The sequence below is a fragment of the Limanda limanda genome, chromosome 1, assembly GCF_963576545.1.
Source record: "Limanda limanda chromosome 1, fLimLim1.1, whole genome shotgun sequence".
NCBI lineage: Eukaryota > Metazoa > Chordata > Actinopteri > Pleuronectiformes > Pleuronectidae > Limanda > Limanda limanda.
In genome coordinates, this window is record NC_083636.1 from 28,962,230 (window position 1) to 28,987,166 (window position 24,937).

General features: G+C 41.1%; 1 protein-coding gene across 1 annotated transcript in view; it reads left to right on the forward strand.

Moving 5' to 3' along the window:
• lamc3 (laminin, gamma 3) overlaps positions 1–24,937 on the forward strand; it is a 106,412-nt gene that overhangs the window by 23,581 nt on the left and 57,894 nt on the right. The window contains exons 3-9 of the mRNA XM_061077365.1: positions 434–564; positions 2,383–2,549; positions 14,582–14,770; positions 15,718–15,835; positions 20,156–20,254; positions 21,055–21,191; positions 22,108–22,227. Coding sequence (XP_060933348.1) covers positions 434–564; positions 2,383–2,549; positions 14,582–14,770; positions 15,718–15,835; positions 20,156–20,254; positions 21,055–21,191; positions 22,108–22,227 — 961 coding nt within the window. The remainder of the gene's footprint in view (positions 1–433; positions 565–2,382; positions 2,550–14,581; positions 14,771–15,717; positions 15,836–20,155; positions 20,255–21,054; positions 21,192–22,107; positions 22,228–24,937) is intronic.

Genomic DNA, 24,937 nt, shown 5'->3' on the forward strand with positions numbered 1-24,937 from the left:
TTCTTTCATATTTTGTTTTTTTGTCGCCATTTATCCCTTCTTTTTTCTGCCGTTTTCCTGACATCCACTCTACTTACCACACCACACTCATTATCACACCATTACACCTGCTCGCTCTCCTGCCATTACACCATAACCCCTGTCTCCTTTCCTTGATCCACCAACTCTCCATTCCAAATTATTATGTCCTTCCCTCAGCTGACGTCTCACAAACCCTTTGGATCTCTGGTCTCTCTTCTCTAACGCCCAGCTTCTGTTCTTCTTGTTCCTTCTTACCGTCTGCGTCCTTTAGTCTCCAAGAGTGGCACTAGCCGATACACTGCCCCCCTCTGGTTCGCTTTCATTCCATATTTTTTTTTAAGTGGACAACATCAAAAGGTGCTTCTAACAGCCTGCTCACTCTCTTGGTCCTTTCTCTTTTATTTTTTTCCAGGAATGGGTGACCGCCACTGACCTGCTCATCTCTTTGGACAGGATTAACACCTTTGGAGACGAGTTCTTCAAGGACGCTAAAGTGTTACGCTCATACTTCTATGCCATCTCCGATGTCTCTGTGGGGGGCAGGTAAGAGACACTTAAAAATGTGCTTAAGAGGAAACACAAATGCTGTCCCGCATTTCGTGTTTTACATTTAGCTAAACTAAACCCCAAATCCTAAACTAAAGATTGGGGACATTTTTATCTGGGACTTTTTCCATTCAGTTTTATACCTGTCTTTTCCAGATACATTCAGGATGTTGTTGTCCTTTTGACGTTGATAAATGTCATTCTCAGGAAAAATTGCAATTCCTTCAAAAAATATTTGATAGTGTAAATTAGCTGTCACCATAATCTTTAGAAGGACAGCTGTTTTCAAAAAAGATCAAAAAACGCCTTTCCCCCTGTCAGGTTGCCAAGAGGAAGGGTAAACCAAGATAGCTCTCCAACCTCCTTCCAGTTCTTTTAGTTTATAACTCATAGTAATGCGAGAGGACGTGGTGCCAAGGACCCGGCTGCACCTCCGTACTGCAGAAAGAAGTGGAAGATTAAATAGTTGAGATGAAGCCTTCAGAAAGACTATAAACGTGATCTGACACCTGTCATAAACAGTTAGGATCACGGCAGCAGCATGACAAATTACCCATCAATGTCACAACACCTGGGGGAGAGACCCTCATGACAACATGTTAGCTTTGTGCCACTGCTCTCTGTACGTGGACACACGCCTTTACACCTCAGTGCTACACCTCAGCGATTCGACCTGTCCTACACACAGATGATGTGATTTTCACAGAACTTCAATGGAAGGACAACCAAAGTTGAACTTCAATAAAAAAATATTGTTGTGGTGACCATGCACATACATGGAAAAGATGCAGTATGTGCATCTTTTTCTTCTGGTGCATTAGAGGACCTAGCATATTGCTCATCGCTGTTTTGCACAGCACATATGTTGCCCGTACAGTTCAGGTCACCTCCCTCATAACAAATTCAGTTAGAATTATGACTGAGCAGCTCAAGTCTGCTCCGGCAGAGAGATGTGATCTGTGGATCCTGAGCTACAAGGCTGTTGTCATCTCGACGAGCACAGAAATAAGTGGGTCTGAGCCTCAGGCGAGCGTACGTCTGGATCCCGGACAGCTTGCTAAATTTGACGTAACCTGCCACTCAGCGTCCCCGTCCCCTTTCACAGGCACTCGTCAACAACAGCTCTGCAAGGAAACGCTACACACACAGTGCGGCATAGCTGCCCCCGTGGCTCAGGGGACAATATGGGCTTTCTATTAGCGGATACTCTGTATCTTGTATGTATACAATCGAAAGTATAAAAACATACATTAATGGTGTGGCAGCTCTACCAGGTGAGCTTCATGCCGTCCCATGAGGCTGTACACATCTGCAGCGGCACGGTTAGATTCCAGCCTCTATCCCCTTTGCTCCATGTCATCACCCATTCTCTTTGCCCCCCTTTCCCCACCCAAACTCTGTGTCCTATCAAATAAAGCCAATAAAAACTACTTAAAATGGATTGTACACAAAACATATGTTTATGTAAATATGATATATTTAATGCCCACACAGATAGTCATAGAGCTGCTTTAAATAGATATGGCCGTTGTGGTATTTTATTGCACTGGCTGCACAAATGAATAGTGCAGTGGTCAAAGAGGAGTGAAAACCCCACCTCATCTCAGGCCATGTTTGTGCCCATGAAGGATAATAGAAAGTGACAACTCCTTACAGTGGAAATACCTTTTTACGTCATCCTCTCCTCAGCCATCTACTCCATTCTCTGTGTGTATACGTTGAATCAGCAAAGGGAGAGGGAGAAATATGTGTGTGTGTGTGTGTGGGAAACAACTCGCAGCCTTTACATAACTCTCTGTCTACTTTTTCCTTAAGATGTAAGTGTAACGGTCACGCCAGCGAGTGCGTTGATGGGGAACACGGTGGCCTGGTCTGTTCCTGCCAGCATCACACAGTGGGAGCCGACTGCCAGAGATGTCACCCCTTCTACCAGGACAGACCCTGGGCCAGGGCCACTGGGGACTCCGCCAACGAGTGTCTGAGTGAGTAGCCTGTTTCTGGGCCGCTGTCACAAACCCCATCGGGTGCAGCCGTCTGCAAAATCCTCAGGGCAGTGTTAAATTCAAGTGTCAGGCTCTAGTCAGGCTTTCAAAGGTCCACAAATAAAAAAAATCTGTTCACCACCTTCCATCAGTCTCCAGTATATGTAGAAATGTTGATTTCCTCACGTGCAGCTTTTATAATTGCTGCATGAGTGAGGAGATACTGCCTCACCAAAGTGATGGAGTGCAGTCTGTTTGGCAGCCAATTGTTTATTAAAGCTGAACCTTATTGATTTGCATTTTTCTGCGAATTGAATTGTGTTTTATTATGTTGAACTCAGCATCACACAGCATTTAACTATTTTTCTGCCATCAAACCGTAAATATTGCTTTATTGTAAAGCCTATATGAATGTGCAGGCAAGTATTGGTAATGACGGCTCCTTGGAAGATATGTGTTAATTTAAATGTTTGTATAAATAAGCTTTATCTGGTCTGCCTCATCATGCTGCACTTGCATGCTGTCGAGGAGTGATTGTAATTGGCTGAGGGATAAAAACTATAAAAGGAGAGTGGCTCACTCCTTTTTTTCATGAATTCTGTTAAGTAGCAAGCTTGTTTTAATTACTCTTACTCTTGGTTCCAAGCAGATGGCATCTTAAATAGAGTACAGCACCCAACTCAATTAAAAGAGTATATTAATAAATAAACATACGCCCGTATTGAAGAGAGACAGAATGTGAAAGCATAAAAATGAATGCGCAGTGTTATTGCAAATCTCTATCCGGTTATTTGGCACAAAATTATTTTTGCCTCCACCAAACTGTCATATTTCTGTGCTAGGCACCAGAAGAGCAATTACAATATTCCCTTTGTGTTCAGCCAGAACAAAGACATTTTGAATGTAATCAGTAAAAATCTGCATTAGGGAAATTAATTACATTAAATATATCACAATGGTAATGTATACAGTAAAATAAATGAAAACCCTGTATGTGTGTGTAAATATAAAACATAAAAACACAGACAGCGCACACCTCCCCCAAACCAAATACCCTATCTCACCATGTCAAAGCAGTGTTTCTCATTAATTATCTAGATTGTGGATGCCCACAATATTGTAATTTGTCCATCCACAGTTTCATAACTAACCAAGACATGTTTGAACTTCTCATAATAACAAAAGAGAGAGTCTTTGTCCATAATTAATTCATGTCCTGTCAGTTATGGCTGGTTAGACAACACAAAGGTGAGAAGGGTGTTGATTAGTTTTACTCTAACACTAGGATCTCCTCCATCTGTTAATATAAAAGACCCGAAAGTAACTTGCCTTATATGTAACAGAATAAAGATTACAAATAAGTTCAGCATTACAAAACATAATGAGGAAAAATGGGTTTATGTGTTGCAATACAGTTTCTAAATATTACAAATATGCTTTGTTTTGTTGTCTTAAACCTTGGTTCATAATTTTGCACACGCAATTACTTGTTCCCACCTCAAGTTTTTTGCTGCTATGTTTCTGTACCATAGAAAACACGTACACACAGTTATTTTGTTACTTAAATGTGAAACAAGGTCAAGATGGTCTCGCTCCTCTACTTGCTAGTTATGGGAGCGATGTCTTCATACTAACGAATACAGGCCGAGCTGTCAGAGGTCTTTGCTTTGAAACATCTGTGGGCTTGAGGGGGATGAGACATTAGTTGCACCAGAAATCTAAGATGGTCGAGCAGCAGCAGCAGCAGCAGCAGCATATCCAGTGTGAGACGTCTGCTTCGGCCGTGTTAAAACTTTAGATTCCCCTGTAATAAGGTGATGTGGATAAGTTGCATTTTCAGAACACATAAATAAGCCCTAATGGAATAAAAAGAATATGATCTCTGGCTCTGCAGGAACTGAGGATTTTATATTTAGTGCAGCCATTTAATGATTTCACGTTTTTTTTAATTGCTGATGCATTTAGACTGGGGACACTACACTTCTGGATACCATATAGATTTCATTCAGATACAGCACCTGGCTCAGCAGCCAGTTTTGACCTGTAAAAATCCAGGAGCCACAGGAAATAAACAGGGAACCAAGCCGGTCTCATGTTTCACATATTTTGTGTGTTTAATTATTCTGGCCCGTTACCCAGTGGTTAAAGAAAATACTGTAGTTGTATTTGCTATATGGATATGTTAATCTTCTTTCTCATGTTCACACTCTGCTGTCAGTTTGTGCTAGATTAACAATGCACAAATTAAAATAAATCAAACAAAGAAATACATTGTTACACAGTGAGCACACACCTTTACATGATTTTTTTTAGTTCAGGCAATTAAAGTTGTTCACGCCAGCCACGTTACACCATGTGGGTGAGCAGACTTATTTTTCCTGTTGTGCCTGCGTTCACTGTGGAACTTTTCTATTGTAGCAAGTCATTTGCATTAATTTAGTCGCACATTGTTAACAAGTTAACACCTCCTACTCATTTCTCCTTGACATGCAGGGCTCCATCTAATCTCAAACATCAAGAGGTTTGTGATTAGTATTTGTCTAACAAGACTGTTAAGGTACAACATATGTCTGTTTCTTTTCTTGTAACATGACCTTTTGGTATTTGTGTAGCTTTGTAAGAACACTATTATTAACACAGTGTTGAAGGGAAAATGAGTTTCACTGTGGTGTTACTTAGTGTCATGTTATTTCAAGGTACATGGTCAGGACCTGACAGACTTTCAAATTGACCTAGGAATGGCTGTGTAAAACTGAGACTTCACTTGGCTGCAACACATAACATTGTGTTGTATTCATTAATTCCACTAAGTCTGTGAAATCTTCCCTGTCTGTGTGTTGCTTTGTTGGTTGCTTTGTTTTTTTCTGTCAGCAAGATTACACTTAAACAAGTGAATTGATTACCACGGATGCCGTAGGGGTCAGGGAAGAACCCATTCCATTTTGGTGCGCATCCAGGATTTTTTTTTCACTTTCTTTAACATTGTGAGATTTTTCCACATTTCCATCATTCCCTCAGGGGATAATTCATGAAACTTGATGGAAAAATATTGGATATCTATGAAGAAACTGTTAAGGGGAGTGTTGGGCCTTGGCAGAGGTACACACTCTACTGAGTACCAGTACACACAGTTTGAGCTCACATACTTTTCTGTTTGGCCTTCGTCAGGTATACTGCATATATTTAGACATCGTTTAAAACAGTTAAAAATCAATAGTGTCTATTGGGTTTACAGTGTCCTTTATAAATATTTTTTCAGTGAAGATTAGTACATATTTCCCATATCTGCCCTCTCCCTTCTCTTTTCAACCTCCTTCATCCCTATCTCTGTTCGATGTTGAGCTTAAATCTCTTAATGGCCAAACAAATTCTAAAAGGTCCTGCTGCTGTGTCTCTCACTGTCCAGCGTAGCACTGCTCTCTGTATCCATCGCCCCTCTCCACTTGCATCACAGTCAGTTTTAGTAACAAGACTTTCATTGTGAATTATACAACCTGCCAAACTGTTAGTCCAGCTTTGATCTGTGCACTGTGAGGCAGCTGAAACACAGTGGTTTGAGTGAAAAATTCAGTCTTTGGACAATGTCAGGTTTGCTGTGTCCGCCTGTTTCCACTCTTTCTTTTAAACCATTATAACCAGGTGCTGACAGAAAGCTATATAATTAGCTGACAGATATGAGAGGGATATCATTATTTTCAACTAACCTCCTGCAAGAAGCGTTTTATCCATAACGCGGAACTTCTCCCTGACTAAATGGGCATGTCAAGTTAATTGCATACATTTACATCCTCAAGTATCTGTGTGTGGGTGTGCGTATAACATATTATTCTTTCACATAAAGAAAAACAGAAATAATCGAAATTGTAAATGCATGCATTAAAGAAGGTTATATGATATTTATGTACAATATTGTTGTGAGATTCTTTTACTCTATCAGAGTACAGAAACGACGATTGACGACACTCCGACAGCAGAAGCTGACAGAGACATTAAAGTTATGTATATGTGCACTCAGGCAAATAAGCGGCAGTAATTCAATCCACTAATTCACAAACAGATCGACGCCAATTATTGAAGCACAAAGGAGACATTTTGAAAGGTGCAGGTAAGACAAACCACATGCAGTGCAATTATACGGGCTATTTATGATGACTGCTGTCAGTGCTGATAGAAGCCGACAACTTCCAACAAATCTGCCAAGAATGTCAAGTGTCTCTCTCTCAAGCAAACACAGTTATCCTTTAGTGGGGAGAATAAACCGCAACAGACTCGTGGCCTTTGGAGGATTACGAAACCATGAAACCCAACAATTAGAAAATAATTAAGATAAAGCCTGAACTTTAGAAAATATAAACAAAGTGGTATACCCTCAATAAATAACGTATTATCGAGGCTACTCTGGCTCAGGAGGTAGGTGTGTGTGTGTGTGTGTGTGTGTGTGTGTGTGTGTGTGTGTGTGTGTGTGTGTGTGTGTGTGTGTGTGTGTGTGTGTGTGTGTGTGTGTGTGTGTGTGTGTGTGTGTGTGTGTGTGTGTGTGTGTGTGTGTCTGTGTGTGTGTGTGTGTGTGTGTGTGTGTGTGTGTGTGTGTGTGTGTTTGTTGGAGAAATACTCCATATGTACAACAAGTACTGAATGTGACCAGTAGTAGTGCAAAACCCTTTGTGTGATTATTAAGATTGCAGAAGCACTATAGATAAATCTGGTCCGTTTACCACTTATATTCTTGCATTGGTGTCTTTATATTTTTATCCGTGAGTCTTTTTTTATCAGGCTCTGCTCTAACTGCAAGGATTTTGAAAGTTACTGCTCAAATTTTCTCTTTCACAAAATAAACTTGCAGGCAGCACCACGCTACAACTGCTCAGCCTACAAAAGACTAATTTCAGTCCTCTGTTTGTGGCATTGGTTTTTTATCTCCATCTCTGCAGTATATATTTAGTAATTTATATCCGTCTGCAACCGATATGAATCAAGCATCCATGTTCTCTACGAGGGGAGAAATAATAGTGTGGTTTTATAGGTGAAAGACAACATATATCAACCAGAGCGTCCGAATCGGCAGTGAACGATCACAGCAGCTCACACATGTTGAAGTAACCCCACCGGTGTGACCCGTGATGGAGTGTGTCAGTTTAATGTGTCCTGTCCTTCCATATGCTGTGACTCAGTACCGACCTACTTTAAAGATACAGCAAGGTTCCATCATATTATATTACTAAACGCCATCTGACAGCCACTCTGACAGACGGCGCTCCTTCCTTCCCCGTTTTTTTCTTTCCCCAGATTATAAAGAAACATCACGTCTAAATGTTCTGACCTTTCAAAACAGGCACGGGTTTGATTGCTATGAGCGTAATTGAAGAAGTAAATACTAAGCAGACTGTTTCAAAAGCAAAACGCGGAGAAGCTGTGACAATCATGTGTGATTATCCCAACTACCTTACGCTATTATTAATGTCTGAACAGCAGTGACAGGTGGTAAATAGAAGCCTCAGGGGGCCTTTTACTTGAGGTCACTAAATGTTTCAGTGTTTTCATTTCTAATTTCACTATCATTTGAAGTTGTTTGTCTAAATTTGAGCTTGGACTGCTGATTTCTTTTAATTTTTTCTTGCTTTCTGGTTCTTAAATAGTTGTGGTGATATATATGCAAAGGTTTGTGCAGTTTTGCTTGGTGTGTGTGTTCATGTGGTTGTAATGGGATGTCATTCTCCTCAAGATTCTCCCCCCTCCGAGACTGAAATCATTTACAGCCTGAGCAGGTCCCCGCAGGTCTTCGTGATTTCCGTTGTTTGTTTGACGCTGTCGTCGGCTTAGCCCGAGGCTTTTCCAGTGGGTAGACACTTTAAACCTTTTTTTGCCTCTGTTTCAAGTTTGAAGGCTGCAGCTGTCAGTGGGAGACTGTGATCATTTTCTCAGATAGGAATATGATACTGTAGATAAATCCCAATATTTATAATCTAAGCCTCCTGAAAGAAGATATAGAAGTACAGTTTTTTTTTGTGTGTGTTTGCTCTGTGGACTCTACTGTATTAAGCGATTTAGGACAATGCAAAAACATACCGTCCTCTGAACCCAAAGATTTCATCGGGCAAAAGTGCACTCACAATTAACTGTAATACATTTGTATTTTATACATCATCTGAACCGTATTATACTTTATACTTGTGTACTTGTCATATATGGTGGCAGAAACTAATCGCAGCTGACATTGGAGAGACAGACTCCAGCCTGGACACGTCACCAGCTGATCACAACAGAGACAAATAACCATTCACTGTCACATACACACCTCTCTTCAATTTAGAGTCACCACTGTGTGCATCCTATTTAACACAGGATTAATTGTTCATTTGTTATTATTTATTAAACGGGAAAACTCAAGTATTTCAGTCAAATAATTCTGAAAATTATTTAAAGAATGTAAAGAAATAACGGTTTTGACGTTATGTGAAAGTCGTGAGTAGATATGGAACACATTCACCTATTTATTGTGTTTAGCGATATCTCCTGAAGTCAGAATGCTAATAACCTAGCACGGCCCCATCATTGAGAAACAGGCCCTATCTACATGTACAGGATAAATTCAAATTAAATTGATCTTTTTCTTTATCTTTAATCCTCGTTTTAAGTTGCTAAAATCTGAGCTTAACCAAAACTCTGTTCAGGGTAAACATTTTCATAAACAGTTTATATTGTTTTTGTGTTGATAGGAACAACTTTTGAGTTTTTGACTTGTAATGTCATTGTAGTCAGTCTGCCCAAATCGCTAATTACTTTCTTTCAGGGTTATTTTTTGGCCATCAAAAAAAAAATCACTTTAAAATGCTCCACATAGACGTTCTTCTTCCACTTTGATTATGTAAACACACTGGATGAGTAAATTACTTTGATACTCCCACAAACCTGTAAAATGGCAGAGACTGTATTTGTAAATATGTAATGCTGCCAATATGGAAAAGCTTAAAACATTAAAGAGTAGAAAAATATGTAAAATTGCATGCCCCAGTTTTTATATATCACTGTAGACATGTTTCTTTGAGATATCATAACATGAATAATGAGAATTTTACAAAATAAAAAAAATGTAACTTTGCAAATGCTGTTTTTGCAAGTCTTCTTAACAACAGTGATATTTTAACCAAAATATCTGATAAATCTGTGAGGTAGGTAGAGAATTGTCTTTAGCTCTACACTAAAGGCCGTGCAGGTTTATGTGCAGCATAGTCTCTTACCGAATGGTTCTTATCACTGCTGACGTTCTATCCTCCTGGCTGCTGTGACATCTCATTCATCTGGCAAATTAGATGTAAAAGTGAGAAATCATTGGGCCTGCAGGGGTTGCATTTTCTGTTTGCAGTGTGTTTCCGCAACAGCACTGAGACACTTTTCATGTGAAGGGCAAAAGACAACAAGAAGATTGGGTTGCATCACCTCTAACGGGCACTCGTAGGTTTTGTACTGAGGTCTGCTTGCTTCCTTGTGGAAACTAGTTCAGCTTAAGTGGAAACTACTGATGCTACGCTGAGGTCTGGCTGCCAAGGACAGTGCCAACTTTATGGATTCTCTGAGGGTCCACCAGCTCACTGACCTTAAATCAACCTTATTTTCATTTATTTCGATTTAAATTCTCATGACATTGGGTTGTCTATTCTGGCCTCCAAGTTGTGTGCTATTGTGTCGATATATAGTTGTATAGTAAAGACAAAGGAGGAGGAGGAGGAGTGGAAGAATACGAGTAAGACAGTCTCTGAAGGCATGCAAAGTATTCCCACACTTGAGAAAGATTTTCCTCCGCTTGGTCGAGAGCGATGTGTGTCTCTGCCTTATTTCAAATGTTTACTCCAGAGAGGAGATGCCGTCCTGACATGAGCTAAACAAGGCACGGGATTGGCTGGCTTCCTGACCCCAACTCAGAAGATGTTGCCTAAGATAGAATATAATTGATTTAATCGATTAGTTGTTGCAGCCCTAGTGTCAATACACATGCGCCCTGGGCTACAAAGGACAGCTGACTCAGCTGAGGACTCCTAACCTACCACAGTGTTATAATGAACCAAAATATTACCACACTTCCCAGTGTTCCCTACCTTGATTTATTTGTGTCGGCCTGGTGCAAATTAACATTGACAGCCATGTATATATTTCAAATGGGTAGAATCCTGTTTCATTGTATAGCTGTGAACAGCGCGTCCTTTTGCTCAGCTCCTCATTGCCCCTCTCTCCCTCCCTCTCTCTGTTTCTCACACAACCATACACATTGTCAGTTGGATGTGGTCGGGGACTCATCTCTAATGCCAGCTGTGGACTGACGTTAGTAGAGCTGTCGACTTGTGGTCACATCACTCTGATACACGTTAATACCAAGTATGAACAGAGCTTGTCTGACGAAGCCTCGAGCAGCAATGTGAGGGTAACGTTCGCACCTAAATGGACACGATAATGAAATGAAATGTCCTTAGAAGCCCTCCGCAAAAGTCTTAAGTACTACAGGATCGACCTCTAGAGAGAGGTCCGTGCCACTTGCTGAGAGTCCATCCCTTTTCCTGCTGGAAGTTTTTCTCTAGCGGACTTATACACTTAAAGTTAGGTTGGTCAGAATCTGTAGTGAAGGTTGATTTAAATATTTTAAGACGGATCCTGACCTTGATCTTCTCTCTTGTCTGACACAAGATAATTCATTTTTGACTATTCAGATGATAGTGCTGTGACAGGTTATCATCCTTAACACCTACCCTGCCTCCTACATTATGAATTACCTCCATCAAAGAGGTTATATTTTGATTATTCATTTGTTTGTGTGTTTGTATGCGGAGATTATTCAAAAACAATGAATTCGATTTCTATGAAACCCGGTGTGAGGATGCAGTGTGGGTCAGCCATTCAATTTTGCTCCAGATCTAAATAAGGAGGTGTTTCCTGGGTTATTATTTTTTTTAACTTTCTTTAACATTGCAAGACACAGTGTTTCTTCAACATGTATGTATAATGCATGTATCTTAATGAGGCCCAATTAGGGAATTGATATCTCTTGAGTGTGTGTGAAACGGTGCAGCTAATGAATTTAAGGAGACTGTTGGGCTTTGGTGGAGCTTTACCCAATGTTTTTCTAGTTGATTTGCTTAATACTTGATAAACAGCAGCATCGTTTTTGAGAGGAGGAAGTGTCGCCTGATTGAAATACACAGAAGGTCAGAGGAATGTGTTTGGAGTGGATAGAGGACATAAAGTGCAAAAACAAACCTGAAAACCTCAGTTCATCACCAACATAACATTCGGAGGTATTTGTATTATATACCTTTATATATCTTTGTGCTTCAGGCTTTAAATTACGTTTTTTCAACTACTTCTGAGATCCTTTTAAAGAAGACAGTTTTCTGCTCCTTGAAACAGAAAACCTTCAATGCATTATTCTGGCGATGACGTTAGCTATACAGATGTGCTCCTGGGGTAACAATTGGAATGGCTGATTTCGCAGTGGGAGATGAGAGGGTATAGGCTTATTAATCTGATTTGTCCAGCTCCAGACTGACGTCACTGTGTCGCCCTGTAAAGATCCTGCGTCAGTCGTCCTATAGTCTGAAGCTAAGTCTGCCTCCTTAATTGCACGGAGCTCTCCACAGTGGCAGTGACGCACATGCTGTGTGGTCTCCAGAACAGGATTGATGGAAGCAGCATGTGGAAGTTATGGTTGTGTGTGGGCAGACCAATAAATGTGGGGAAGATGGCCAAGCACGGGCGACCTAAAGCTGTGCAGCGTAGTGGTCTTTGTGTTAAACCTGTTCAGAACAACTTCAAGTGATTAGCTGTTTCTCTTTTCCACCTTTAAACTGTTCTCCTACATTTCTTAGCACTGAAACATGCTTATGATAATGTGTGTAAGGATATAGTGTATTTTTGTTGAAGTAAGGAGGTTGATATGGCTAATTGGACATATGGATTAAAAGCTGGTAATGTAATTTCCAATATTTTAATAAAATACACACATAAAACATTTTTTAGATTGTTTTTTTTTGTTACACAAAATCAAATCAAATACAAATAGTGAAAATAAGAATAAAAGCTTAGAGTGATCAGAGCCAGGTTTTTAGTTTGTCTGACAGCTAATAATAATAAATAATCGGTAAATCTATAGCTACATAGTTACATACAAGGTGCTTCAAGGTGGTATAGGATGATAAACCACAATACAAAACTAAACAACATTTCTCCACTTTAATTCTTAAACCGATTACATAAAACATAATTGTTGAGCACCAGACTCTCATACATTTCCCCAGAATCTCTAGCAACGTACCTCCAGAATCACATTTTCAGAGATGTTGGCAGAGTCAACATGAATTTCTACCACTAAAGTGAATTCAACAGAGGCTCCAGCACTTGTTGGCAGTGCTGATACCGGGCTAACAGCTAGCCTGACCGTCAGTGGCAGCACAACCATAGCATCTCTGATAAAGATATGAGCGGACGGGAGCTGGAAAGCAGAGTGGGCTGGTGGTATTTGTGCACTAGTTGCCTGCCAGTGCCAATCAGACCTGAGTCGTGCGGCGGCGCCTTTCTATGTGGGGTGTCAGGTTTGTCAGATTCTGTTGCCCCATGGGCAGAGGGATTGCAGATGCGATAACACGGGATTCAGCATTTGTCAAATGATGCGTGGTGTGTTCCAAGGACGACCCAGAGCAGAGCAGAGCAGAGCAGAGCAGAGCAGAGGCTGGCTTCTACAGCTTATTCTCACTTTATTCATCAGACCTACAATTTCAGGACGTATGCTTTTAGCTGCACCGATCCATATTTTATACTAACAATAGGATGTAATGGTGTGTAATGTGTCAGGAGTTGCCTGAAACCACACAAATCTGCTGCTCTCCTCATCTCTACTTAGCTGTTTTGCATCTTTTAGCTCATGGTTTTAGAGCTTTTATCAGTGAAAAGGGCTCTGAAAAGACAAATTGCTTGAAAAAAAGAATTCTAATTCGTTTTCACCTGTTGAAAAATTAAGTCGATTATGTTGCGGGAAAAGTTTTATTACACAATTTGCTACACTTCTTTCTTTAATCACACCTAAAATCCAAATGAAACATGAGCCAAATCTGTCACATTCTCTATTTAGCACAAAGAGTAACAAACAATCCGCTCATGGGTTGGAGAGGGTTGATGGTTCGATCCCCAGCTCTTGTAAACAGCGTGTCCTTTGGTAAAATACTGAATCCTAATTTGCAGGCAGTGAGTAATAGATTGGAAATAGATTTCTAATGACTGGGTGAGTGTGGCTTCTGAACTAAAGCACTTTGAGTGGTCTATAAGATTGGTTGGCATATAAGTAGGCACGTGTTTGCTAACACGCTGGCCATAAAGGGTGTCCAATTATAATGGAGGCATGTTTTAGACTTTGTCAACTCGTGTTTAATTAGAATTCCAATCTGAGCAAAATTGGTCAAAGTCAAGTGAAACTCAGAACTCGTGTTTGATCTCTTTCAAGTTCTTCACTAATCCCAAATTTGTAGATTTAGTTTTTTAAGCAACTAGCTTAGTCATCGTTCAAATCGGGTGTACCTGCTCAGACTCCTTATTAAAAGGGAAGAAATAATAATTTACCGATGCCAGCTTGATTCATAATAAAATGGGCAATTTACACCTAAATCCCCCCTCAGGGTAACGGGTAAACTGAGGAGGGATTTGATGTGAGGGGCATGAGAGCTGGGACGGTGTGTTATCAGCTGAGTAATTTGCTCTTGTATAAACATGAATTACTGTTATCTAAGTGCCCCCTGACAGCCGATTGGCTCCTCATTAGGCCTGTGCGAAATGAGGTTAGCAACGAGCCTCTAAATTATGATCCAATCCCAGAACACATAATCTCTCACACATGTATCCCCCCTCCCCTTGTCTCTCCCCTTTTGTCTATTTCGATCTTTCTCTCTTTCAACCTTGCTGCCTCCTCGCTGCTGGCTTCTTCCCCCTGTGGATGCTCTCTCCACGTCCTTCGCGTCTCTCCCTCTTCTTGCTTCTTGTCCTTTCCCGCTCGCACGCAGAGTGCAACTGCAGCGGGAGAACAGTCCGGTGTGTGTTTGACATGGAGCAGTACCGCAGCACCGGCAGTGGGGGGCGCTGTGCGAGCTGCAGAGACAACACCGACGGGCCCCACTGCGAGCGCTGCAGAGAGCACCACCACAGGGAGTCCTCTGAAGAGCCCTGCCTTCCCTGCAGCTGTGATGTCGACGGTAAGCTGCAGGAACAAAAGACGGGATTGTTTCAAAGAACAATGAAAGAAACCCCAATTATAATCCACGCCAACATCATTACTCACGACTGTTTTTTTTCCTGGGATGAGTATAATAATTATGGTTAAACTGGGATGCTGTGTGGGCACAATAAGGCCGCCATAAGTGAGATTTAGCTACAGGCAAAAAAGGACGGAAAAGGATTAATTGTTGCAGCTTTTGAAGTCAAATGCTCATTAAAAACATTACTTTAATATTTAGCCCAACTCGTGGACAACTCAACCACCAAACCTTCCCTCAGAGTAGAATCCTTTCTAATTCATAATTTATACAATCTCCTCTCATGTCTGGCTCATCCCATCAGATTTATCTCTTTAGCTTCCCCCAAAAAGGACCATTAAAGAAATCCATGACTCGCCTCGGCCCCGCTGTTGTAAATTGATCCAGTCGAGTCACAGAGCGTTATCGGCGGAGAGGCCCGGTGTTCGTTAAACACAGTCTAATTTTAGGCGAGAGGGACATTAGATGTTTGTGCCCCTAATTACACCGTCCTCAGGGTGAAGAGGGGAGAACCAGCGGGAGAGACAAACAAATGTATTTGTTCTGGTTCCCTCTGTGTTTCCTGAATAGTATAAGGTGTTTGCCCAGTGCTGTTGGAGTCCTTTATATTGCAACCGTACGACCGTACGACTGTACGGTTGCAAGGTTGTATTCAGATCTACCAAGCTCCCCTCTGTGGTTTCTGGAAAAGGAATCCAGTAACAGGTTTTCAGTTTTCCCTGCCATGACAAATTATTAATGAATGTATTGATCCATTTTTATGTGAGATGGATTCTGAAGTTTAAAAATTGTCTTCATTGCCATCTTTTCCCCTTTGACCCCTTTCAATTCTCTTTTTTTTTTTTTTTTTATTTCTTCGTGCACTATTCATCGGCTGTCCCCTTCAGGCTCAGTGAGTCTGCAGTGTGATGTAGGAGGAAGGTGTGCGTGTCGAGTCGGCGTGGCAGGGGAGAAGTGTGACACGTGTCGAGCCGGCTTTCACTCGCTGGGTCCCGGTGGCTGCAGGTGAGCAACACACATAGTCCTAAACACAGACGCACGCACATATCGACACACATGATGCCTTTAAAAAAAGGCAAATGCAATGAGAGGGAACTGAAGATGTTGCAAAGAACTTCCAGACTTTGTTCAATAAATCTCCCCTGTTTTGCAGGAGGACTCTCATTTCTCTAAGTGACACCACTGTGAATTAGCGACCCTCTTATCATTGTGTACCAGGATGTGCAAAATACTGTATCAAACTATTCCCACTGCCCACACTGGTCTATTTTTTACACACGTCAACATGAACTAAGGGGGAAGTAACATTTTCAAATTGAAGATTTAAGATAACATTTAAGTCGAACTCAGAACACATTTTATTCATTCAGTCTTTTAATCTGTAAAATGCTGATATATAATTGTATTCTGCCTCTTCTGGTCTGTGTGCAAATATATAAAACTCCTCACTACAGTATTGCTGCTTACAGACACGCACTGAGTTCGAGAATAAATACATTTCTCTTGAGGGGCTGTATAGGAAAATGCCAATGTCCAAGTCAGTTGCTGTGGATATTCTGGAGTTTTTTCTGCCTGCTCCCTGGTAAATATATGGATAATGTCCCAATGGTTCCATATGAGAAAACAGCAGGAGATTATTGGGAAGCTTCACCGAGAGCGAGACGGCGTGTTGATGACGTTTCCAACAAGCAACAGAAAGAAATGAAATCGAAAAAAGTGATATACTAATATCTAAGGATGAAAAGGTGGTACGATGCACGGAGAAGACACTGTAGAAGATGTCAACTGGGAAAGACTATTAGATCCCATCGCTTTCAGTGATAAGAGCTGATTCTGTTGATGTGATGTAAACAAAAACACGTGATCCCTCCGCAGAATGAACACGGTCTGTCCTGCCTCTGGCACGCTGTGTTATATTTATTTTTCTTTCATCCAGATGGTATGATGAGACTGTTACATAAATACCTAGTCTGAATTTCATGAGAAAAACTTGATATATGTGATTATTTCTCAGATTTAATTAGCTATCTACAAATAAACAAACATGTTCATTCTATACAAATATTATTAAGTATAAAGCTTAATATACAAATTTCCCACCATGGATCCATGTCTATGTGTAATATGAGAGGTTTGGCTTGTAGTGTTAAACCCACAGAGATTTAACATCTGACTCTGCAGTCCCCCTTCAAACAGCCTGAGCTTTTCACTGTCTTTCATCTGATTGTGTTGTTTTTATGGCCCCGCAGCTTTATTGTGTTGGTTCGCTCTCCCTGCTCTCATTACACCCTACAGGTTAGAGGCAGGCTGATGAAAGTCAGCTGCTAGCTGGCAAACATTGTGGAGCCCTCAGCGTGGAGGAGCCAGATACTTGCCTCAGGAGTTGGTTGAAAACAAAACAGAGCTACAGAGAGGATAGATATTGTCGCCAAAACTTTGGTTTTGCCATTTATTTATATATATATTTACAAAAAAAATTATATAGTGATTATATAACCAAAAACTGGTTATCTGAGCTTCAAGAAATAATACCTAAATATCTTATCCAATGTCCAAAACAAATACATTTATACATCAAACCAATGTTCTCTATATGCATGTGTTTTGCATTGTTGAGATTTAGTAAACCAGCTGGACCAACAGGAGAGGAAGATCTGGCGTTTGAAGATCCCTTAGAAGCAAACCAGAGACCGATGAGGTTTACTCCATCTGTTGTCATGGTGACTGGATACCGCCTCGGCGACTTCAGAAACTTAACGGAACAGCTTTAAAGGGATAGTTCACTGAAAAATAAAATTCCCTCATTATCCACTCACCCCTATGCCGATGGATTACATCTGAAGAAACGTCGCAATTGTCTTCAATTGCATTCGATGCGACCTCAACGCTTTTATGCCCTGAGACTCCAGTGTTTTGTGGACACAAACACTTCACCTACCCCTCCATCGGCATTGTGGCGAGTGGATAATGAGCGAATTTTCATTTCATGGTTACAGCAGGCAATCAAACATAGCACGGAATATGCATGTGAGGTGAGGTGGTCAGAATAAATCAAAGTTAAAAGCCAGAAACAACAAATGGTAATCACAGAGGCATGAAACACACTCGAGTGGGGCCTTAGACGAGAGACAAGGGCGACTGACAGCAGAATCAAACAGGAAATATCACACAAATGGAAAACAGGACATAGCAGTGTGTTGTCAATAAATGCTAATTATTCACGGAAAGTAGTTTTTTTTCTCTCGCAGAGACAAACTAATCACTAACACCAAGTGACCAGATTGATGGCTGATTGTAAATGTTCTCCATTCGGCGAGCTGGCACCCTGGATAAGAACAAAACAGTGCATTGTTTGGAATGCAGTTTTTTCTGTATCTGTGCTTCGCTCTGATTTTAATCGTTTCATTACGCTAAGCTCAGGCGGTTCAATTCCTTGCAAGATAAGCAAAGTCGCTTTCATTCCTAAAATATGAGAGCGTTTTACACACAAACACTCAGTCTGGTTATTTTTCTACGTCCATTGTGGCAGTTTGTATATGCAGTGACCTGCCGCATCCATTTTGAGGATGAAAAGCACATTCTAACTTTCTGACCTGAGGGCTCTTTCGCTAAGTATGTGCACATACAAGCCTGCAGTTATATGCCCATTATAGTGCATATATGTGTGTCTGAGTGTGTGTGTGAGAAGTATGATGCAGTATTTGTATTCATATACCATCCCAGCTCTCCCTGACCCCCTGCACCCGCTGAGGGAATACTAAGTAGAGATGGTGTTGAATCGCATATCAATGACTGTTTGGTGATAATATTATTTCTACCACCACCTAACTGTGGACACGGTGACAACAGGCAGTGGGACTGACAGACAAACAGACGTTAAGCTTTCGCTTTGAAAACCAGTGATAAACTGTCCTGATATTTATTCTCATGACTTTAGACCCACTGCAATAAATATTTATACATGAATCTAATCACGAGGTTGAACGTGAAAGGGGTCGCTCAATGTGATGAACCGCAGACGATTACCAGTCTCTGCCGCTTCCCTCAGCTCAGCTTTTTTAGCATCTCTCTAATTGTTCAGATTTTACAGCTCCTGAGGTTCACTCTCACGGCTTTCATCAATGTTGTTCCGGCTGCAACAGGGTCCCTCTTTTAGCTCTAAAATCGTATTGTACACTTCCTATCAAGCCCCAACAAACTGATAATGCGAGTGACCTGCTTGTCAACACAGTGGAGCATTAAGATAAAGAGCCAGATACGTTTCTAAGGAGCTGGTGGAGACCAAATCCGATCTAAAATGAGAGTAAACATTTGACTTGAATTTGCCGAGTTGCCAAAAACACATGCGTGGCGACGCTGCTCCGTATCTGATGGATGTGTGAGGAAACGTTAGCTAACATGTCGGCATAGGAGGTGAGAATATGTCGGTGTTTTGTTTACACTTCATTTCCGCTCTTCACACATGGCCGAAAACATCAATAATGCAATCCTCAGTGAGGCTCAAGAAAAATGCAGCTTTATTGAAAATCTTTACGGAATAGCATCCTACTTTTAGCCCTTTTTTAAATATCACAAGGTTGGCAATAACAAGATTATTAATACATAGTTTAATTTTAGATTTGAGCCTTGCATTTAATTATAATTATTCTGGCAATATTATGTATGCATGCACACATGCAACACACATGCACACACCTTTCTTTCATTCATGCAGCAACATCAGGCTGTTGAGTTGTGAATTACTCAGACCAGTGGAGCAGAAACAAGCAGAGACAGCTTGCCCTGGGATAATTGAATTATTTGTAATAGCGCCTCATTAAAAACAGATCCTGTGTTACATTTCCAAACAAAAGTAATCAATCAATGAAGGTGATCAAACCCAGTTTGACACACGATCCAAGACACAGCTGACCCGCACACCTACTCACTTGCTTTTATCAAGGTTGTTGGCACAGCCTTTAAATTTGGTGTGATGGATTGTGCCCTACCAAGCATTTCAGCGTTGATGATTTGTTACATGAACACTTGTTGTGCTTTATGAATGAGCGCAGCCACGGCAACAAGCATGTCTACAGGGTCAGCAAGTCACCGGGGTCGGCCCGGGTTTCAGCCTCAGGACAAGTATCCTTGTTGTTGAAGTGTTCTTGAGCAAGACACCCTACTGGTTGCAGAGAAATATTTTGTAGTAAGCAAATTGAGAATATACTCATGGAAATCAGTGAAGGCGACACATCACAATGTACTTGTCTTCAAAATTCTTGTTTCCTGTTTGTCAACAGCCCATATACAAATGTCTGCCATCTTCACATCACCTTCTGTCTGCAGGCCTTGTGAGTGTAACCCCACTGGGACTGTGGACGTCTGCTCTCCTCTGGATGGACGTTGTCACTGCAAGTCCAACGTGGAGGGGCAGAGCTGTGACAGGTGTGTTAGAAGCTTTTTGCTTGCATGACGCATGACTCGGGGTTACCTAGGCAAATGTTGAATTCCTGCAGCACAGAAGAATGTTAGTCATTCACTGGTTTATGAACGTATAAAGTGATGTTAATATTAATTGCTGTTCAAAATATTGATTTAATAAATATAACATTTACATAACATTACAATTCAATAGTAATGTAATTGTATAAATAAACTCAAATACAGCACATCAGATCTGCAGGGGAGAATACTTTACAAAAAAGCTTGTGGTTTAAGGGCTATCTGTCATTTTGAATTCTTGAATAAGACGGTTACAATATGTCAGCAGCCGGGTCTCTGCTTCTCCCTGTGTGTTTCTATCTTGCTCCTCTGGGATACAAGATAAACTCACTGGGACATTAGCAATGCACACAGCCCCAGGTCTCCAGCTATTGAATAATTCTGTGCTCCCTGTTTGTTGACTTTCTTTTCCTGATTTCATGGCTCGTTGGGCAGGCCCTCTCCTGTGTAACATGACTTGTGTATTTCCTGATTTTTAGCAGTGTTCCTCTCCCACCCATGTACCAGTTAGCAACTGTGGGTCAGAGGTCAGGGTCTCTGCAGCAGAGCTCCATTTTGCTCTTTATTACTGCTCTGGGGACCAGCCTCCACTGCTGCTGCAGTGAGAACAACTTAAAGAGATTAGTAAGAATAACATTACACTGAAGGTGTGGTTTATAGCCGCACCGAGGAGAGTGTGCAGCATTAGCGTGTTAATAACATTTTATGCATTAGTGTTTATATGTGTGTGTGTGTGTCCACAGATGCAAGCCAGGCTTTTTCAACCTTCAACAAGAAAACCCAGCGGGCTGCCAGCCTTGTTTCTGCTTTGGCCACTCGCTGGCCTGCACGTCGTCCAGTCACTTTGCTGCTGTCAACATCACTTCTGACTTTATGGAAGGTATTCTCTCAAGCTGCAGCCATTAATAAGGATCTCTAATTAACAAGATTCTCCATGGAAGTCAATCAGACCAGTAAAAGTGTCTCTGAATCCTCATCCTCTTTATTTACCTTGACTGAAATGTATTTTGCTGCGCTAAATCTGTGATAATTACAACATATAACTAAACTACCAGGACATTTGGAGAGCACATATCTCAGTTAACGGTAATTCCCTATCTCACCATAACAAAAAATGGTCTAAACTGTGGCAGCCCACCATTTTTTTATCTGCCGTGCCAGAGTTTCGTAATGAACCAACCAAAATAATGTTTTGCACTTCTTATAACAACATAAGAGAACTCTTACTTGGTGGTTTGCTCCAATTGCTGAATAGACTAGCTGTGTGCAATACTATTGCCCAGAAGTTGTTACCATCCATGTGGACAGTCAGACAGCATAGTTTCAGCTGCAGTTGTGTCATACAATACAGTTCTCTCTCAGTCGAGAATTTGTCTTTCACCCTTTAGTCTGTTTATCTCCCATCTGTAATCGTTTTACATGAAAGGGTCGTTAATGTGCTTGCTTCCCCTCTATTGCCACTGGTTGAAGGAATCTGTGGGAAACGCTGCAGAGAAATTGAGACTAAATTCTTGGATCTGCCTAGATCCACTTCAAAATGTAATGGGTTCTTTCGTGATTTATACTGCATCCTTCCACAAAGGTCATTGCTTATCCATCCAATAGTTATTCTTATTAACTAGCAAAAGGAAAACATAAAAAAACCAGGACATAGCTCTTACAAGAGCAAGATGGCTGCATTGTATGGCTGTTGTTTAAACATTAGTATTCTGTTAGTACTGTATACATCCTGATCTTCTCTGAGGCAGAGGAGAATAGCATGTTCATGTTTTGAAATGTCTACTTTGACTCTCCAGATCAAGATGGCTGGTTGGGAGAGTTCTCTCTGGTACAAGAGTACCCCCTGCTGTGGAAGGAGGGAGAAGTCTACCTGCTGCCTCTTAGCGAGGAAGACATCGGTTTCTACAAAGCTCCTGGTGAGTCACAACGGAGAATACAAGACATTTAAATTCATTCACGAGGACAGATCGTTACCTCAGGTTGGGTCAACTGAGGTGAGGGTGTGTGAGTGAGTGTGTGTTTTCCAGGGTTAGTTAATAATAAATCTCTCTGTTGTTGCACCCATGGCAAATGTGGGAATTATATTAGTGTTAGCGGAGCATCTGTAATACCCATAGCTTGTTCCTGTTGTTCCTTATTGAGATTAATCAGGTTCTTTGGCAGTGGGTCATACGGCGGTTATTCTGACACCATTCGTTCCAAGCCCTTATCAGAGCCATTAGAAGATAAGGGAATATGTTGGCCCAGCTACAGGACTTAGGGCTCATTTCTATCAGCTGCCCCAGCAGCTAAGGCCTGATGGAATTGGATGTCTCGGCCATGCTGGAGAGGCAACAAAGGGAAAATTGGCTTGGTCTCTTCTTGTCTCTGCTAAGTCGGTTCTAGACATCAACTCACAGCCCCTCCAGGCCTGGAGTTGTCCATAGCCCGAAGCGAAAGAGGAGCAATCCCATTAACTCCACATCTTGGAGGTTTAATGCCCAAAACGCACAATCAAAGGAGAACGACTCCATTTGGAGACATCTTCTTTTTTCTGTCTCTCTTTTTTAGAACGATGAAATGCACAGAGCTGAAAGATGTGACAAACCCTGGTGGTCCGGCATAAATTATAAAAACATCTTTCTAAATGCATCCGCTGTGAATGTGCGAGTGTGACTGTTTTATTTTTGTGCGGTGTTTGTATACACGAGGCACAAGTAAGTCCGTAATGAGAACTTGCATCCTCCCCCATATATATGTGTAATTAGAAATGCACATAGCTAATAGTGTTTTTTGAAGTCGCTTTCTTCTTCACTCAGTCCACAGTGACGTCTCTGTAGGCCACACAGATTAGTGGCCCAACTGGCCAAGAACAGCTTTGTGGCAGCCTGCTTATCTACTTCACCCAGTGCTTGTTTATGTTGTTTTCTCCACGTAATAAAAGCACAAATCTATTGCCTTGCCATCCCTATTAATGATCTCATTTTCTCTCGCCTTTTTTTCTCCGTAGCGGTTCATGTGTATAGTTACTTTAAAGATTAGACCAGAGCGGCACAGGCTTTGGAAGTAGCTCTGGAATTCTCTCTCTCACTCAGCCGCTGCCTCTGCTCTTTTTCACTTTTGATTTGCGCTGAAATCCCTTCACTGTGTGTCTTCAACAAAGTGAGCGATAATTCTGAGTGACAACTCAATGTCAAACATCATACAAACTGCATTTTTTGTGATTCCTGTGAACGTACAGTATTTGTCACCATCGTTTTTCTTTGGCTTAAGCTGCCACATAGGAGACAGGATTCAATCGGGATGATTTTTTTCTTTTTTTTATTGAACTGATGAGGCATTAGAGAGCAGGGTTTGGGATCTGAGTGGCTCACCTGGCTTCAGAGATATTAGTCGGCCCTTGGAAAAGGACAAGAAATCACAGATTCTTAACTGTGTTTGACAAGGAGTTGATGGACCAGTCAGAGAGAGGGCCAGACAGCATGGGGAAAAGAGAGGGACAAAGAATTCAACTCAAGAACACCGTGCCAACAAACATATTTGTTTCAGGACATCAGATTGTGCCCTCTTTTTCGTTACCTGAAGTAATTCATTCAATCTACTTATTCCTGAAATCCCACCGGATAATGGATCATTTGATTATTTTATCACATTCATTGAATCCTTTCCTATCTAACAATTTTTATAGAAAAAATAAAATCACATGTTGATTTTTTGGCTGAAAAGCTTTATACCAAGTGGAATTATTGAGCTTTTAGTTTAGAGAGTTGTGAAGATTACGTCAGTTGCTTAACATACTTTTTAGATAGCCGACAAGCAATGTATGAAAAAATAACACCTGTTAAGAAAATAATTTATAAACTTTAATGTAAACCACGTATGTGAACAGTTATAAAGCAAATTTAGATTCATTTTATGACAAACATTGACTTTAAAGTCTGTGCCAAAAACACAATCTGATTGATCATAGGTCACTTTAACAATTTCAGAGAGAACAACAACTGCAACTAGCATCACCACAGGCCAGGCAGGTTTAGAACATGCACTGCACAAGGTACTTTTCATTTTTAGTAATCCTTCCCTCTATTTTCCCTGCAACACTACTGATGGTACATATCTGGCGGTAGTTGTGACGCTTGAGTTGACTCTTAACTCCATGTTGACCCATGAGTCGGACTGGGTTCACGTCATAAGTGATTTATAATGAGCCTGTCTTGCCCTGGCTCATCAGTTACTCTATCATCAATTAGCAGTTGTGGTCCGATGTAGATTTTCGAATAGATGTTTGGTGTAATGTCACTTGATTGCATTTAGCTGCCGTGGTTACATCATTCAAGGTCATGTAATTTAAAATGGCCCCCGCTTGCAGGCCCGTGTATTGTGAGGACCATTACTTTAATGTACAGCCATACAAAGATAACAGGGAGAGAGAGGGAAGACGGAAACTAAACTGGATAAAATATAATTGTAGAATTAGAAATGTCATAATTATAGTCAAAGCGTCTTGCAGCGGGGGTGTAGTCTGTTGGGTTGAGGCTCTAGATTAAGGGATCTTTATGCAGGTCAGGCGGTGTGGGCTGGCTCTCATAATGGATGAGGTGGTTGGGGGTCATAAAAAACATTTAGCTTCTTATCGCTAGTACATAG